Below are 16400 nucleotides of genomic sequence, written 5' to 3'. Positions count from 1 at the left end.
GGGAAAGTCAGAGGTACGCATACCAGTCCTCATAGAGGGATCAGTAGTGGAAAGGGTGAGCAGTTTCAAGTTCCTGGGTGTCATCATCTCTGAAGATCTATCCTAAGGCCAACATATTATTGCAATTACAAAGAAGGCACAACAGCAACGATATTTCATTAGGAGACTGAAGAAATTTGGTATGTGTCCAAAGACTAGCAAATTTCTATAGATGTACTGTGGAGAACATTCTAACTGGTTGCATTTGGTATGTAGGGGGTCACTGCACAAGATTGGAAAAAGCTGCAGAAAGTTGTAAACTCAGCCAGCTCCATCGTGGTTACTAAACCTCCTCAACATCAAGGAAGTCTTCAAAAAGTGAAGCCACAAAAAGCCTGCTTCCATCATTAAAGGGCCCTATCGCCCAGGGCATGCCCTTTTCTCACTGCTACCATCAAGGAGGAGGTACAGGGTTCTCAAGACACTCACTCAATATTTTTGGAACAGCTTTTTCCCCTTTGCCATTAGATTTCTAAATGGACAACTAACCCATGAACACATAAAATATATCCTGTATTTTTATTATGATGTTTTGTATTATATTGCTGTTTTGAGGATGTGACATTGATGAAGGTAGAGCAGTAGATATAGTGTATATGGATTTCTGCAAGGCATTTGAAAAGGTACCTCATGCAAAGCTTGTTGAGTAAGTAAGAAGACAGGGGATCGAAGGGAACATTGCTTTGTGGATCCAGAACTGTCATGCCCACAGAAGGCAAAGAGTGGTTGTAGACAGGTCATATTCTGCACGGAGGTTAGTGACCAGTGGTGTGCCTCGGGGATCTGTTCTGGTACGTGTATTCTTCATGATTTTTATAAATGTCCTGGATGAGGAAGTGGAGGAAAGGGTTAGTAAATTTGCTGATGACACAAAGGTTGGGGGTGTTGTGGATAATGCGGAGGGCTGTCGAAGAGGTTACAGCAGGACATTGATAGGATGCAAAACTGGGCTGAGAAGTGGCAGATGGAATTCAACCCAGATAAGTGAGAGGTGGTTCATTTTGGTAGGTCAAATATTATGGCAGAATATAGTATTAATGGTAAGACTCTTGGCAGTGTGGAGGATCAGAGGGATTTTGGGATCTGAATCCATAGGACACTAAAGCTGCTGCTCAGGTTGACTCTGATTAAGAAGGCATACGGTGCATTAGCCTTCATCAATCATGGGATTGAGTTTAAGAGCCAAGAGGTAATGTTGCAGCTAGATAGGACCCTGGTCAGACCCCACTTGGAGTACTGTGCTCAGTTCTGGTCGCCTCACTGCAGGAAGGATGCGGAAGCCATAGAAAGGGTGCAGAGGAGATTTACGAGGATGTTGCCTGGATTGGGGAGCATGCTTTATGAGAATAGGTTAAGTGAGCTTGGCCTTTTCTCCTTGGAGCGACGGTGGACGAGAGGTGACCTGATAGAGGTGTACATGATGATGAGAGGCATTGATCATATGGATAGTCAGAGGCTTTTTCCCAGGGCTGAGATGGCTAGCGCGAGAGGGCACAGTTTTAAGGTGCTTGGAAGTAGTTACAGAGGAGATGTCAGGGGTAAGTTTTTTTTATGCAGAGAGCGGTGAGTGCGTGGAATGGGCTGCCGGCAATGGTGGTGGAGGCGGATACGATGGGGTCTTTTAAGAGACTCCTGGATAGGTTCATGGAGCTTAGAAAAATAGAGGGCTATGGGTAACTCTGGGAAATTCTAAGGTAAGGACATGTTTGGCACAGCTTTGTGGGCCGAAGGGCCTGTACTGTGCTGTAGGTTTTCTATGTTTCTATCAGTTGAATATGAATGTTGCCCTTTTTAAAAGAAAAATCAATATTGGTGAACTGAAAAATAGGATGGACTGCAAGTTGATGGAGGAGAGAGTGGTTAACCACAACAAAAGTAGAGAGGAATGACAAAAGAAAGTTACAATTTGAGAGGCAACTGGATTTTCAATTCCCTTGAATAAGAAAGAAAGCATTTGACTTCTTAATCTGCCATTTTAAAAAAATGTTGTGGTGAATTGTTGAACGGTTGCATTTTGTTAATGTTATGTAGTAACACAGACTTTCTAAACATTGACTTTAGGATTGGGGCATGAGGAAATAGTGCAATGCCTCAAGACCAGGAGGCCCAGTGATTTACCTTTTAAATTTAATTTGTTAAAAAACACTTATGCCTTTTTAAAAATTATTTTGATATCTAGAGTGCTAAATTTGGAATTAAACAACAACAGGGACGTACAGCGGATCCATAGCAGTGGAATTAATTGCCTTGATATTGATCCGGTTGAACAAAAGTAGTGAGTATAACTATCTACCAACTGTATATTCTTCATAAATTTAGCTTTATTATGTAATTTGTATTTACTGTTTCAGAAATAATTAGCACAACTACTTTATGCAGCAAGTTAAGTGGATTTACCAAAAACTATCAAAATTTAATCTTTAATTTTAACAGTAGAAAGACCATGAAGAACTCAAAAACAGTCATTGACTGTTTCTTCTCCCTAGTGATCTAATAAGTTTTTTTTCCATCTGCATTGTCTGTTTTTGTTTCAGGTTTCCAACATGTACGGTGCCTTGCAAAAGTATTTAGTCCCCAACCCTTTGTTCACATAAATGATTACCATAACCAGGCATTTTGATGAATTTAACTGCTGTTTTTTATTTTAAATTACGTACTCCTTTTTCACAGTAGAGCCCAAAAAAACAGGGAAAATTAGAAAGCATAAAAAAAATTCAAAAACTGCAATGTTAGCAGTTCCAAAGTATCATCCCCCTTTGCACAGTATTTAGTCAACCACCTGTTGCAGCTATTACAGCCTGTGGTATTTTTGGATGTCTCGATTAGCTTTGCACAATGTGATGGAGCAAGATTTGCCCATTCCTCCTTGCAAAGTTGCTCACGCTGTGCCAGGTTAGTTGGGGAGCGGCGGTGGACAGCATTCTTTCGGTCTTGCCAGAGAAGTTTGATTGGATGACGGTCACAACTCTGACTGGTCCACTCAAGAATATCAATTTTCTTTATATGAAGTCACTCCATGGTTGTTGGGGCAGTGTACTTTGGATTGTTGCCCTGCTGAAAAATGAACTGCCTCCCCAGTTTAAGCTTTCTGGCAGAGACGAGCAGGCTTTTACCCAGGCCCTCTCTGTATTTAACAGCATTCACCTTTCCATCAATCCTGACCAGATTTCAAGTCCCTTCTGCTGAAAAGCATCCCCATAGCACGATTCTACCTGCACCATACGTTATAGTAGGAGTGGGGTACCTGACTGATGCGCAGTAATATCCACTTAACCAGGGCTTCTTCCTTGTCATTATTCCATAAATACCTATTTTGTGCAAAGCCTTTGAGATTGTAGAGCCATGAACTTCATCTTCCGTTGCTCTCTTAGAGTGACTGTTGATGTCACAGTAGCCTTTCTTACAAGTGCCTTTCTTCTCCAGTGATTAAGTTTAGGGGCGGTCTGGCCGAGACAGTGTGGCTGTGGTTTTATTTTTTTGATATTTTCACAATGGACTGCACTAAACTGTGAGATATGTACTGTCTATTTGAGATGGTCTTGTACCCATTCCCAGATCTGTGCTTCTCTATTATCATTTCCCTGACTTGGCTTGAATGTTCTGTCTTCATTTTGGTTTGATCTGTTGAAAATTTGGACTCTACAGAGAGAAGGGTTATTTATTCTTATGAATTCATTGAAAACAGGTTATCCTCCAATTTTCTACATCAACAAATTGGGTGAGATGGTCAGTATTGCACCAGAGGAAAGTTAGCATATTAGTTACAAAGGGGACGACTAAGTTTTCAGCCTCACAATTTTGGTTTTTAATCTTTAGTAAACTGTTGACAGGTTTTGGAATTTTTCCTTTGATTTGACATGATGCACAAAATGTTTTGGAGATTAGCTCATAAAATCCTATTTCATTATATTTTAAGTTTAGAAAATGAGACGGTAAAATATGAAGATATTTGTGGGGGCTGAATACTTTATCAAGGCACTATATAGATTTTCACAGTTTATTAAAATAATTGAGCAGAATTATCAATCTTCTTTCTCCTTGTATTTGAAGGAAGGGTTTTATCCCTTTGAACGGTTTTTTCATAATTTGCTGGAGTGGGACAAGGTTGAGCATGTTCGAAACTGGTTGCAGTTAAATTGGCTACAGTAAATTTCCTTTAGTGCAGGTGGGTGGCACGAGATCGGGGAAGGGGTTGATGAGGTTATGAGAAAAATATGATGAATGTAGATGAGTGTAGAGAATGAATGTAGAGAAAAATCTTTGTGTATAGATTTTCATGAAATGACTTGTTATTCTGTGTTTTCTATAGAAAATAGTGGTTACAGCCCAGTCCCAGGCAAAGCCTTCCTCATCATTGAGCACATTTACAAGGGATTTTGCCATAAAAAACAGCATCCATCATCAAATTCTATTTTATTTCTTTATTTTCCTGAAAATGCCTGCTGCTTGGTGTTACCTGATGAGTGAACTAATGAAAGGGGAATAGGGTTCCTCATCCATAGCTTTTCTATATTTCTAGTTGTACTACTGGCACATTGCAGTTGTTGGCACCATTTCACTATTATTAATTTTTGCTTATACTTTTAGCATGTTGTCTGGTGGATCTGATGGTGTTATTGCAATATATGATTTGGAGAATGCCACAAAAGAGCTACAGTATACCTGCAAGGCAATCTGTACAGTGGGCAAGTAAGATTTTTTTAAAAAAAATTATTAGTACTGTACTATACTTGCAATATGGATGTAATTGCTGATATAATAATAATACATATTAAATTATATTTTAATAGGTCCCATTGTCAGGTGCACAAATATAGCGTGGAGACTGTTCAGTGGTATCCTTGTGATACTGGCATGTTTACATCAAGCTCATTTGATAAAACTTTGAAAATATGGGATACAAATAGGCTGCTGGTAAGTGTAAATAGAAAATAATTCTCAAGTTGAAAGAACATGATGTCCCTATGCTTAATACAATTACTTCCATAAACTGGATATATTATCCAATTGTTTGATTGAGAATAATATATACAGTTTAAATACTATACAATTATTAATATTCTGATTGCTTGTGGGTTTCTGGCATTACAGGCATGATTCTCTTCCTGTTTACATGCATTGACAACATAAGAAGAACCAGCAGGGGTCACTTGATACCAGTGAGGAAGGAGATCTTTTAGAGATGGTGCATCCAGAGGTTCCTTGTCAGAGATTCAATAAGCTGGGGAGGATTTTGGAAATAGAGATGAGTGATTTTCAAGCCTTGAAAATAGAAACAGTAAAATTAACAACTTGTGATCACAAAGTATCCTTCACATTATTGAACATTTTATTGAACTTCTATTACGAATAAGAATGAATTAAAGAGATGAATGAGTAAATTCTTGGTCAAGGAAGTAGTTTTAAAGCACCTTTAAAGAAGCAGATGGAAAGAGGGAGCATGAGAGGGATTTGAGAATTCAGGGTTTCAGCAGCCATAGGTGTAATTCTCAGTGGTGCATTGATTAAAATTCGAGATGCACAAGAAGGTTAAAATAGAACGTCACAAAGATCACATAAAGCCAGACAAGGTTATGGAAATTCGGTGTAAAACAAATTTGAGAATAGTGTTTGTGACAGGGACTGGTCATCGGCTGTAATTTTCTCAATATTTATTTGGGGAATTTTACTCGATGTTAGTGTCTGCCAGTTAAGGAAGAATTAAAAGCTGTTATGGTGAGGTTGAACTGAATGTTGTCAATATATTTTTGGAATTGATGCTATGTTTTCAATCATATTATCATGGACTAGTGAATAATTGGAGAGGGATAAGATTAAATCCCAGTAGGGTACCAAAGGAAAAATGAAGGAGTAGGAAAAGAAGCAATTCTATGTGATTCAATCACAGTGAATGAATTCTGCACATAGAGAACTTCACATCTCATGCCCCTTTAGCGATTTCTAGTTAATAAATATTCTGATGCTGAGGCATTCAGATTAAGAAGAATTCAGGTTTGTCCCATGCTCCATGCAAGTTAGCTGATAGCATTTAGTTTGATGATAAAGATATAATTCTCTAAATGAGCCTGGAAGGTCTTATTTCCTTTCTCGTGACCCAGCTGAAAGCCTCTATATCTTGGTAATAGCTGATAAGATGTAGAAAATACAGGAAATACATCCAGTAAGAAACAACTCCAAATATTTTTTCCAGTTAAATTTATTCATTGGCATTTGGACAGGTAGCACTTATGCCACAAGACCCCTGTTCTTGTAACTATTATACGATGCACAGGAAAAGTATGATAGCATTAAAACGTTATGCACAGCTATCTTTTATTCTCCTCATCTCTGATCTCTGCAGACAAAATTTTTGCGTAACTTTCTCTAAAGCATTCCACAATAAGGAATATTTGGTGATGAATCTTTATCCTGCCATTCGGATTTGCTGTTCCACTGTTTTATCTCCAGTGTTACACCGAGTATAACTGATGATGTGATCAACAGATAAGCAGAATTTCAAACGTGATGGTTGATGGCAGGAGAATCAGTGGGGAGTTGATGTTCATGTGAAAGTGAATAAGTTAACAAGGTTAAGTTTATCGACCCATAGACGAGTACATGTAAACACAGGTGCAATAAAAACTTACTTGCAGCAGCATCACAGGCATATAAATCATAAAAGAAGCTTCACAATAAAAATATAAACGTAAATTTTCATAACTTTTACAAAAAAAGAACAATTAGAAGAAAAACAAGTCCATTTAGTGCTAAGTGATCAAAATGGTCATAGTTTTGCTGAACTGTAGGGTTGTGCTGCTTGGTTCAAGAACTAAATGGTTGAAGGAAGTTATCTGTTGACCCTGGTGGTGTGGGACCTCAGGCTTCTGTACCTTCTGCCTGATGGGAGCTGCTAGAAGATGGCATTGTGATGGTGGGGATTTTTGATGATGCATGTTGCCTTCTTGAGGTAGTGCCACTGATTGACACCACAGTAATAGGGAGGGACATATCCGGGATGCAGTGGACAGAGTTCATTACTTTCTGCAGCTTCTTAGATTCCAACACGTGAGTTGCTACATGAGACCATAATGCAACCAGGCATAATACTTCCAACAGTACATCTTTTGAAGTTTACTCTTAAGTTTTACTAAGTGTGAACAAGGAAGGAATTAAGTGGGAGAATTGGAATGCTCTAAGAGCCAGCATTAATTTCAGTAATTAAAAAAAGATAAATCAATTTATGATGTAAATCCATAAGATTTGAGTGGTGTGCTGATCCATGTATTAATCTTGTAAATACCTGTGAAGGGAGTTCAGTTCTGATGGAAGGTCTCGGCCCAAGACACCGACGATTTTTTCATTTCCATAGATGATGCCTGACCTACTGAGTTCTTTTAGCATCTTGTGTGTGTTGCTCTGGATTTCCAGCATCTGTAGAATATCTTGTGTTCAGGGAGTTCAGTGTTTCTTTTGTGTTTTTCGTCACAGAAATTCAGGATCTGAATGCAATGTTGTTTTGTAAAACAAGAGTAGCCCAGTTTTTACAGTAAGCAGATAAATGACAGATATTACTGACTTCAAGGAAAAATTTCCATAAATCCATCTGGCATAGATTTCTGTTTGACTAATGATAGTATATATCAGCTTGAACCTTCGGACAGTGAAAACAACCAGTTAATGTAACGAAAGCCGGGTACTTAAATGCCCACACTTTTATCATTTTACAGAGCCTATGATATAGATTTCAATGTGATCCTGGGATTTGCACAAAAGGTCAAATATCACATACTTGAAAAGAATAACACCACTTTATTTAATATTTTATGAAACAAAGAATTTTATCTGAGGGAATAAAAATCTACACTTACAAAATTAGCTTTTTTAGCAATAGTGAAGATCTTGAATGGTGTGACTAAGACCGTGGCTGGACATTGTGTTAGGCATTTTTTAAGACATTGTATTAGACATTTTTTGGAAAATTTTACTGTGCTAATAGTTCATAAAAAATTGCCACTCATTAAAAAACAAGATTACATTGGAGATGTTTGCAAACAACAAGTTCTACAGAGAAACAGGGAATTACTGCAAGTGCTGGAATGCAATATTTATTTAGCATTTGTCAATAGTCCAGAAGTTATTTTCAATTTAATGGTGGAATGAAAGTGATCTCTCATAGATTCCCTGAAAAACACAAAACCTACCATTCAATTTAAAGGTAAAATTGAACAAAAGTTACCATGACAATAGCCGAAATGTTTGTCTTTCTACAAATACTTCTCAGTACTATTTTGTTAGATAATGAAATACAATTGCAAATTATTATTTGCATTAACAACAATATTTTGGACATATATAAAATAATAACACCTGTATTCATACAATGCCCTTTGTAAAGATTTCATGGAATTTACTGTTGGAAACTAATAAAACACCTTTTATTTTATAGCCTGCTGAAGTTTTTCCATTTGAAGAAACAGTCTATTGTCATCATATGTCACCAATTGCAACCAAACACTGTCTGATAGCCGGTTAGTATAATGATTTGTTGTTGGATGTTGCAGTTAGTTGATGTGAAGTAATTTTTTTTTTCATTATAAAATGATCTTTTAAGTGTTCCCCAAAGATTATGTTGTTAGGAAATCCCAGACCAGTCAATCTGGAACTTTACATTAAGGTTTTAATGTTCTACAAGCCACTGCAGAGGTATCATCTGCAAATTTGTAGATGGAATTAGAGCAGAATTTGGCCATGCAGAATCTGGCTATTGCATTTCCAGCATTACAGCAGTAGCAGGACTTATTGAATTGAATTGAATGATCTTTATTGTCATTATACATAGGTACAATGAAACTCTGTCTGGCTTCGCCTCAGGCAATTCAATAAAGCGGTAGATAAAAACAAGACAGTAATAGAAAAACAGTATTAAATAGATAAGTAGCAGAAAATAAGTTGTAGCAGCTCCAGAATATCACAGTAATGCACAAAGTGCCGTTAGTGCAAGTATTTGAGTCCTTGTGTGTGCGTGTGTGTCCTCACAGTTTCAGTCATTGTTCTGTGGGAGTGGTGTGATGGAGGCCACAGCTCTAGGATAGAAGCTGTTCCTCAGTCTATTTGTTCTGGCTTTTAGCGTCCTGAACCTTTTGCTGGACGGCAGCGGGTCAAGCAGGGAGTGGCCGGGATGTGTGGTGTCTCTGGTTATGCTGATTGCTTTCCTTCTGAGTCTGCTGGAGTAGATTGTGTCCAGTACTGGGAGCTCCATCCTGACAATTTGCTGGGCTGTCTTCACCACGCGATGCAAGTCTTGTCGCTCAGCGGCTGTGCAGCTGGCATACCACACTGTGGCGCTGTTGGTCAGGATGGTTTCAATTGTGCTTCTGTAGAAGCTAAGCAACAGTTTTTGTGGGAGTTTTAAAGTATATTCTTGGATACAAAGAGTTTTAGGAAGCCCTAAAAGGTGCTGTGTAAAGAAAGTTTTTTTTCCTTTCCTGGGCAAGTAAATAGGCTGCTCTGGACTCTCTCCAATGCCAGCATATCCTGAGTAAAAGGGGCCCACAACAATTGACAATACTCCAAATGTGGTCTGACTAATGTCCTGTAAAGCCTCAGTGTTATATCGTTGTTTTCATATTCTAATACTCTTGAAATGAATGCTGGTATTGCATTTGCCTTCCTTACTGCTGACTCGATCTGTAAGTTAAATTTTAGGGAATCCTTCACTAGGTCTCCTAAGTCTCTTTGCACTTCCGATTTTTGAATTCGCTCCTTGTTTAGAAAACACTCCACGCCTTTACTCCTTATATCAAAGTGCGTGACCATACACTTCCATGACAGTGTATTCCATCTGCCACTTTGCCCATTCTTCTCGTCTGTCCCTGTCCTTCCGTAGACACCGTGCCTCCTCAACGTTGCCTGCCCCTCCATCTGTCTTTGCATCATCCACAAAGCCATTAAGTCTGTCATTTAGAATATTATCATATAACATGAGAAGTAGCGGACCCAACACTAGGCCCTGCAGAACACCACTAGTCACCAGCAGTCAACCAGACTTGATATATTGTGGAACAATAATTGATAAGGGATTGTTTTCTTGGTTTCAGTTGGTACCAAGAATCCTAAAGTACAGTTATGTGATCTTAAATCTGGATCTTCCACCCACATTCTGCAGGGTAAGTATTAGACTAGGTGTCTAAGAACTTGTACTTTGATTTCAAACTAATTTTATACAGAATTATTGAAAGTTGATTTTTGTTAGCAGGTACAAAAACAAAGTGGTAAAGTATTCCTCATGATAGGGAGCATAAGGGTATTTTATGAACTACAATAACAAATATGATATAAGTAAGTTATTTTCAACAACAGATTTTTGACATTCAGCGTTATGTGCATCTGACACTGATGAAATGGGAGTCTGCAAATTAAAACAGAATTCTTTACTTAAAATGTTTAATGCCACAGTTTAAAAATTAATCCCAGACAATCATTTGATGTAATTAAAACAAATGTTAATGGGTCACAAGTTTAAGGTAAGCCCTTTGATTGATGGCCACGTTTCTACTAAAGAATATGCTTAAATTATAATTATAATTTATTGTTAACATTCAAGAGTTCAAGAAGCACCTAATGACCAAATCAAAAGTAAAATCCATTGGCTCACTTTCAGACTGCAACATGGAATGCCCGGTTCTCCATGCTGATGTTCATTAGATAAGTATCATTCTGGGGTAGGTGCAGTGAGTAGAACTGCTACCACTGCAAACCTGGGTTCAATCCTGACTTTGGGTGCTGTGTATTTACAGTTTGCACATTCTATTAGTGTCTGTGTGGATTGGTTCCTCTTTCCAATCCTCTGTAAATTGCCAGTACTGTCTAGGTGAGTTTTAGAACTTTGGGGGAGTAGGAGTTGATAGAACATAATGAAGAATGAACAATTCAATGAATCTAGTATCAATGTAGGTGGATGGTTGGTGCAGACTCAAAGCTGAAGGGCCGATTTTCGTGCTGTATGTCTCTATATGTGTGCTGTTATATGCTCTTTAGCATTTATAATTCCTTAACTCCCAAACCCCACATTCTCACTTAGGTCATAGAGGTGAGGTGTTGTCTGTGAAATGGTCACCACGTCATGAACATGTATTAGTAACTGCAAGGTAATTTTTATTTTATTAAATATGTTTTTATCCCTGGAAAACTTCTTAATGTTTTTAGTATGATTTCAAAATAATAATTTATGAATGTACACATCAATGATCTCTTTTGCCAACTTCTCTGATGGCTTTCTTCATTCATTTATTTTTTCTGTGAGAGTTGGGATAACTTTGATGCTGCAGTAAATCGATAGGGGTGATGGTGCCGTTACACACCTCCCAGGGTTTTGTTTTGTTGAAGTCAATGAAAACAAAAATCAAGAGAATGTAAAGCAGACTTCTGATTCACAAACATGCAAAGTCAAAATGACTGCTTATAAGGTTATCCATAGGCTAAACACCAAATAATATCTTTGTTCAATGGACTGTGATTTTTGATCAGCAGAAGAAAGCTGCTTTATTGTATGCAATGGTTTCTGAGATAAGCACCAGCTACCCATATCAGTTGATATTCACAACTATCATCACAGTTTATGGTGAGAATTAGGAAATAGAATTTCTTATTTTTTTGGAAATAACTCAGAAAATGTGTAGCTCTGGTGGTCGATAGTTAGGTTGAGTTGTTCTACTCTCTTGGGAATTCATTTGCAAACATTTCGTCACCATACAAGGAGATATCATCAGTGCACTGTTATTTTGTGAAGTATCCTCTGAATGCTTGGTCTTTATATACTTACCAATCGGCTGATTGGTTGTCATTACGGAAACCTGGTTGTGATGCAGGGAGAGAGTCTCATCGCTGATCGGTTGCATGGCGAACTCTTTTGCGTTTCAGTCCGGAATTTTGCCCTCATTGGTTTATAAATAGGATCAAGATGTACATATCTGTTTACAGAATTGTTCCCGGAAAACCAAGCTCCTAGGAATACTCTTGCATTCCGTGTGTTTGCTTGCGCTGTGACTTTAACCGATGCCCAGTTGAATTTGTGCCCCTCTCGATCTTCACAGGTGGAGACTAGGAAGAGTTGGTCATGTCGCTTTACAACCAGTTGATATTCATGGATCCTTGTGGATAGTTTTCTCCCCATTTGACCGATGGAATATTTGCGATAAGACTCCCGCCCTACATCACAAATGAGTTTCCATAATGACGACCAGTCAGTGGATTGATAGATATTTAAAGGCCAAGCATTCAAAGGGCACTCCACAAATTAACAGGGCACTGATGATGTCTCCTTGTATGATGACTAACTGTTTTTATTTTGCCAGTTATGATAAAACTTCCAGTTGAGATTGCTGGGCTTATCATGACTATGCATTCAAATTAGTATCTCCTTAAAAAAAGAAACTAACATACAAGATCTAAACAAAATTTAAGAAAATTCAGTATCTATTACAATTTCTGGAGAACTGAAAGCATTTGATAACTAAAACAATACTGTGCGACAGTCTGAGCATGCCAGACTGTACTGGTAGAGAAGGGAAAACTGAGCATCACATGTGGATGAACAGGCAGAAATGTGATTCGAGCTCAGTTATTTTTCTACTCTCAATAACTGCCCTTTTATCAGCTACACAACACTGACAAAGAATAATCTTCCTCTTAACTACCACGTTTACTCATTTGGTCATATCACATCAGAGTAGAACATAGAGCAGTGCTGCATAATACAGGCCCTTTAGCCCGCAATGTTGTGCCTATCTTTGTTGGTGCGTAAAAAAGGCCTGGAAAATCATTGGGGACAACCATAAACTGTTTCAGTTGCTTCCATCTGGCGAACAGTACTGCAGCATTGAAGCCAGGACCAGCAGGTTATGGAACAGCTTTTTTCTACAAGCCATTAGACTTAAATTCACATGCTTGTACATTGCAACGGAGTCATAACACAAAGATTTTTACTCCCTCACGTTGTGGGACAGATGTAAGATTTAAATAAATCCAAATTCAGCTTATTGCAAGATCAATCTAATCCTTCCCTCTGATACAAGCCATAACCCTCTACTTTTCATTCAGCCATGTGCCTATCTAAGAGCCTGTTAAATACCTTTTATGTATCAGCCTCTAGCAACATCCCCTGCAATGTGTATCAGGTACCCAGAACTTTTTGTGTAAAAAGAAAAACTACCTCTGCATCCCCCCTAATCTTTCCTCCAATTACATTGAAAGGATATGCTTGCTGTTAGCCATTGCTAACTTGAGGAAAAGGTGCTGGTTGTCCACTCTGTCTAATCCTCTTATCATCTGATACACCTCTATCAAATTGCCTCTTAACCTTCTTTACAAAAAAGAGAAAAGTTCCTTCTCACTTGTGTTTCCCTTTTACTACCCATCTTCCCTCTCCACCTTCTCTGTTGCTGAATCTAACATAATGTCATTCTTTCCCAGTTCCAGTTAGTGTTTTGGACCTCAAATATTAATTCTGTTTCTTGTCCCATAGTTGCTGTCTGACCACGCACTTATGATTAGGTTAGGCATGATTTACCATGCACAAACCCATGTTAACTATCAGTCCTTGTCTATACAAATACTTATATATCCGGTCCCTTAGAATACCTTCCAATAACTTACTCACTACTGATATCATGCTCAATGACCAATAATTTCCTGGCTCATTCTTAGAACCTTTCTTAAACAACAGGACAACATTTGCTATCCTACAATCCTTCAGCACATCACCTGCTGCTAAGGAAGGTTTAAATATTTCAGCCAGGACCCATGCAATTTCTCTACGAGCCTCCCACAAGGTCTGAGGGAACACCTTGATAGGCCCTGGAGATTTATCCACCCTAATTTGCTTCAAGACAGCAAACACCTCCTCTGTAATTTGTATACAGTCCATGACCTCACTGTTGCTTTGCTTCACTTATATAGACTCTCTGTCCATCTCCTGAGTAAACACAGATGCAACAATCCATTTAAGATCTCCCCCTTCTCTTTTGGCTCCATGCCTAGATGACTACACTGCTCTTCCAGAGGACCAATTTTGTTCATTACTATTCTTTTGCTCTTAAAATATCTGTCGGATCCCTTGGAATTCTCCTTCACCTTGCCTGCTGGAGCAACCTCATACCTTCTTTTAGCCCTCTTGATTTCCTGTAGTGTTCTCTTGCATTTTTTATACTCCTCAAGTATCTCATTTGCTCCTTCCTGCCTATACCTGCTATGCACCTCCTTCTTTTTCTTAACCAGGGCCTCAATATCTCTTGAAAACCAAGGTTTCCTAAAAGTACAGACACTGTATTCTCAAAATTTCACTTTTGAAGGCCTCCCACTTACCAAGTACAACTTTGCCAGAAAGTGTCCCAATGTACACTTGCTAGATCCTTTCTGATACCATCAAGACTGGCCTTTTTCCAATTTAGACTCCCAACCCGAGGATGAAAGATATCCTTTTCTATAATTATATTGAAACTAATGGCATTATGATCACTAGATGGAAAGTATTCCCCTACACTAACTTCTTTTACTTGTCCTGCTTCATTTCCTAAAAGGAGATCTAGTATTGCACTCCTAGTTGGGACCTCTTTATATTGATTCAGGAAAGTTTCCTGAACACATGTGACAAACTCTATCCCATCCAACCCTTTTAAAGTATGGGAGTATCTCAATATGTGGAAAGTTAAATCATCTGTTGTCACAACCTTAGGTTTCATGCAACAGTCTGCAATCTCACTACAAATTTGCTTCTCTATATCCCGTGGACTATTAAATGGTCTATAATATAATCCCGTTAAAGTGTTCATCCCTTTCTTATTCCTCACTTCCACCCTTTTAGCTTCAGTGGATGAACTGTTCAGTTTGACCTGTCTAAACACTGCCGTAACATTTTCCGTGATTCATCATACCCCCACTCCCCTTAAATCCTTCCAGCTATATTACATGTTAAACAACGGAACCTCATAACATTGAGCTGCCAGTCTTGCTCCTCCTGCAACTAAGTCTCACTAAGGGGAACAATGTCATATTTCCACGTGCTAAGCCATGCCCTGATGTCCTACAATACTCCTTGTATTGAAATATACACAACTGAGAACGTTAGGCCCACCATGCTCAACCTTTCAATGCCTTGCTTTATTTGTAAGCTTAATAACATCTTTCCCCACAACTACTCCACTATCTGTTCTGGCACAATTAAGTGTTAATTCATTGTGCCAGAAGAATTAAGTACCAATTAGATTTAAGATGAATTAAGTAAGTATAGTTATCTTTTTTTAAAGGCATCCATTAGTCTTGCGAGACCATGGATCTGCGCCTGGAAAGTCTGCACACTCCAGGGTGCAGGCCTGGGCAAGGTTGTATGGAAGACCAGCAGTTGCCCATGCTGCAAGTCTCCCCTCTCCATGACACCGATGTTGTCCAAGGGAAGGGCAAGGGCCGATACAGCTTGGCACCAGTGTCATCGCAGAGCACACTGTGTGGTTAAGTGCCTTGCTCAAGGACACAACACGCTGCCTCGGCTGGGGCTCGGAATTCACGACCTTCAGGTCGTTAGTCGAATGCCTTAACCACTTCGCCATGTGCCCACAGTTATCTTACTGTGTGTTCAAAATGGTGTCATTAAGTGGTGACTATCCTGCTGGTGAATGTATAATCTCTGGAAAATAAAATTGAAGCCCTTAGAGCAAGATTGCTGTACCTGAGGGACATCAGGGACTGCTGTGTACTTTGCTTCGCAGAAACCTGGCTCACACCCGCCAGGGGCAGCACTGCAACTTGACGGCTTTATCATTCTCTGAAAAGACAGTACAGCTCAGTCTTTTAAAGGCAGAGGAGGTGGAGTATACTTTATGATTAACTCATCGTGGCATACAAACGTGTTGGATCTGTCTCAGTCCTAGTCACCCGACCTAGAACATATAGCGGTCAAATGCCACCCATTTTATCCGCCATGGGAATTTTCTGCCCTCATCCTGGTAGCAATGTACATTCCATCTCAGGCTAATGTCAGGCAGGCCCTGGAGGAGTTGAGCAATATAATCAGCAGCCACAAAACTGCACACCCTGATGTCTTCCCTATCATTTTGGGAAAGTTCAACCAGGCCAGCTTGAAGAAGTTTTTGCAGAACTACCACCAACATATCACCAGTGGAACCAGAGATGACAACACACTTGATCACTGTTATACCACCATCAAGAACGCTTACTGTGCTACCCCGCACCCAAACTTTGGAAAGTCTGATCGACTGGCTCTACTTCTACTGCCTGATTATGGCAGGGACTGAAGACTGCAGCATCAGTAGTGAGGACCAAGAGGGTATGATCAAGGGAGGTGAAGGAGTGATTACAGCACTGCCTTG

At 39.1% G+C, this 16400-nt stretch overlaps 1 protein-coding gene across 1 annotated transcript in view; it reads left to right on the top strand.

Moving 5' to 3' along the window:
• The window catches only part of ercc8 (excision repair cross-complementation group 8), a 37152-nt gene that overhangs the window by 1039 nt on the left and 19713 nt on the right, over positions 1 to 16400 (top strand). The window contains exons 2-7 of the mRNA XM_072252577.1: positions 2219 to 2314; positions 4627 to 4728; positions 4830 to 4953; positions 8465 to 8546; positions 10116 to 10184; positions 11099 to 11165. Coding sequence (XP_072108678.1) covers positions 2219 to 2314; positions 4627 to 4728; positions 4830 to 4953; positions 8465 to 8546; positions 10116 to 10184; positions 11099 to 11165 — 540 coding nt within the window. The remainder of the gene's footprint in view (positions 1 to 2218; positions 2315 to 4626; positions 4729 to 4829; positions 4954 to 8464; positions 8547 to 10115; positions 10185 to 11098; positions 11166 to 16400) is intronic.

The sequence above is a fragment of the Mobula birostris genome, chromosome 3 (assembly GCF_030028105.1).
Source record: "Mobula birostris isolate sMobBir1 chromosome 3, sMobBir1.hap1, whole genome shotgun sequence".
NCBI lineage: Eukaryota > Metazoa > Chordata > Chondrichthyes > Myliobatiformes > Myliobatidae > Mobula > Mobula birostris.
The sequence above is the reverse complement of the archived record's forward strand: the minus strand, read 5'-3'. Positions and strand labels throughout refer to the sequence as shown.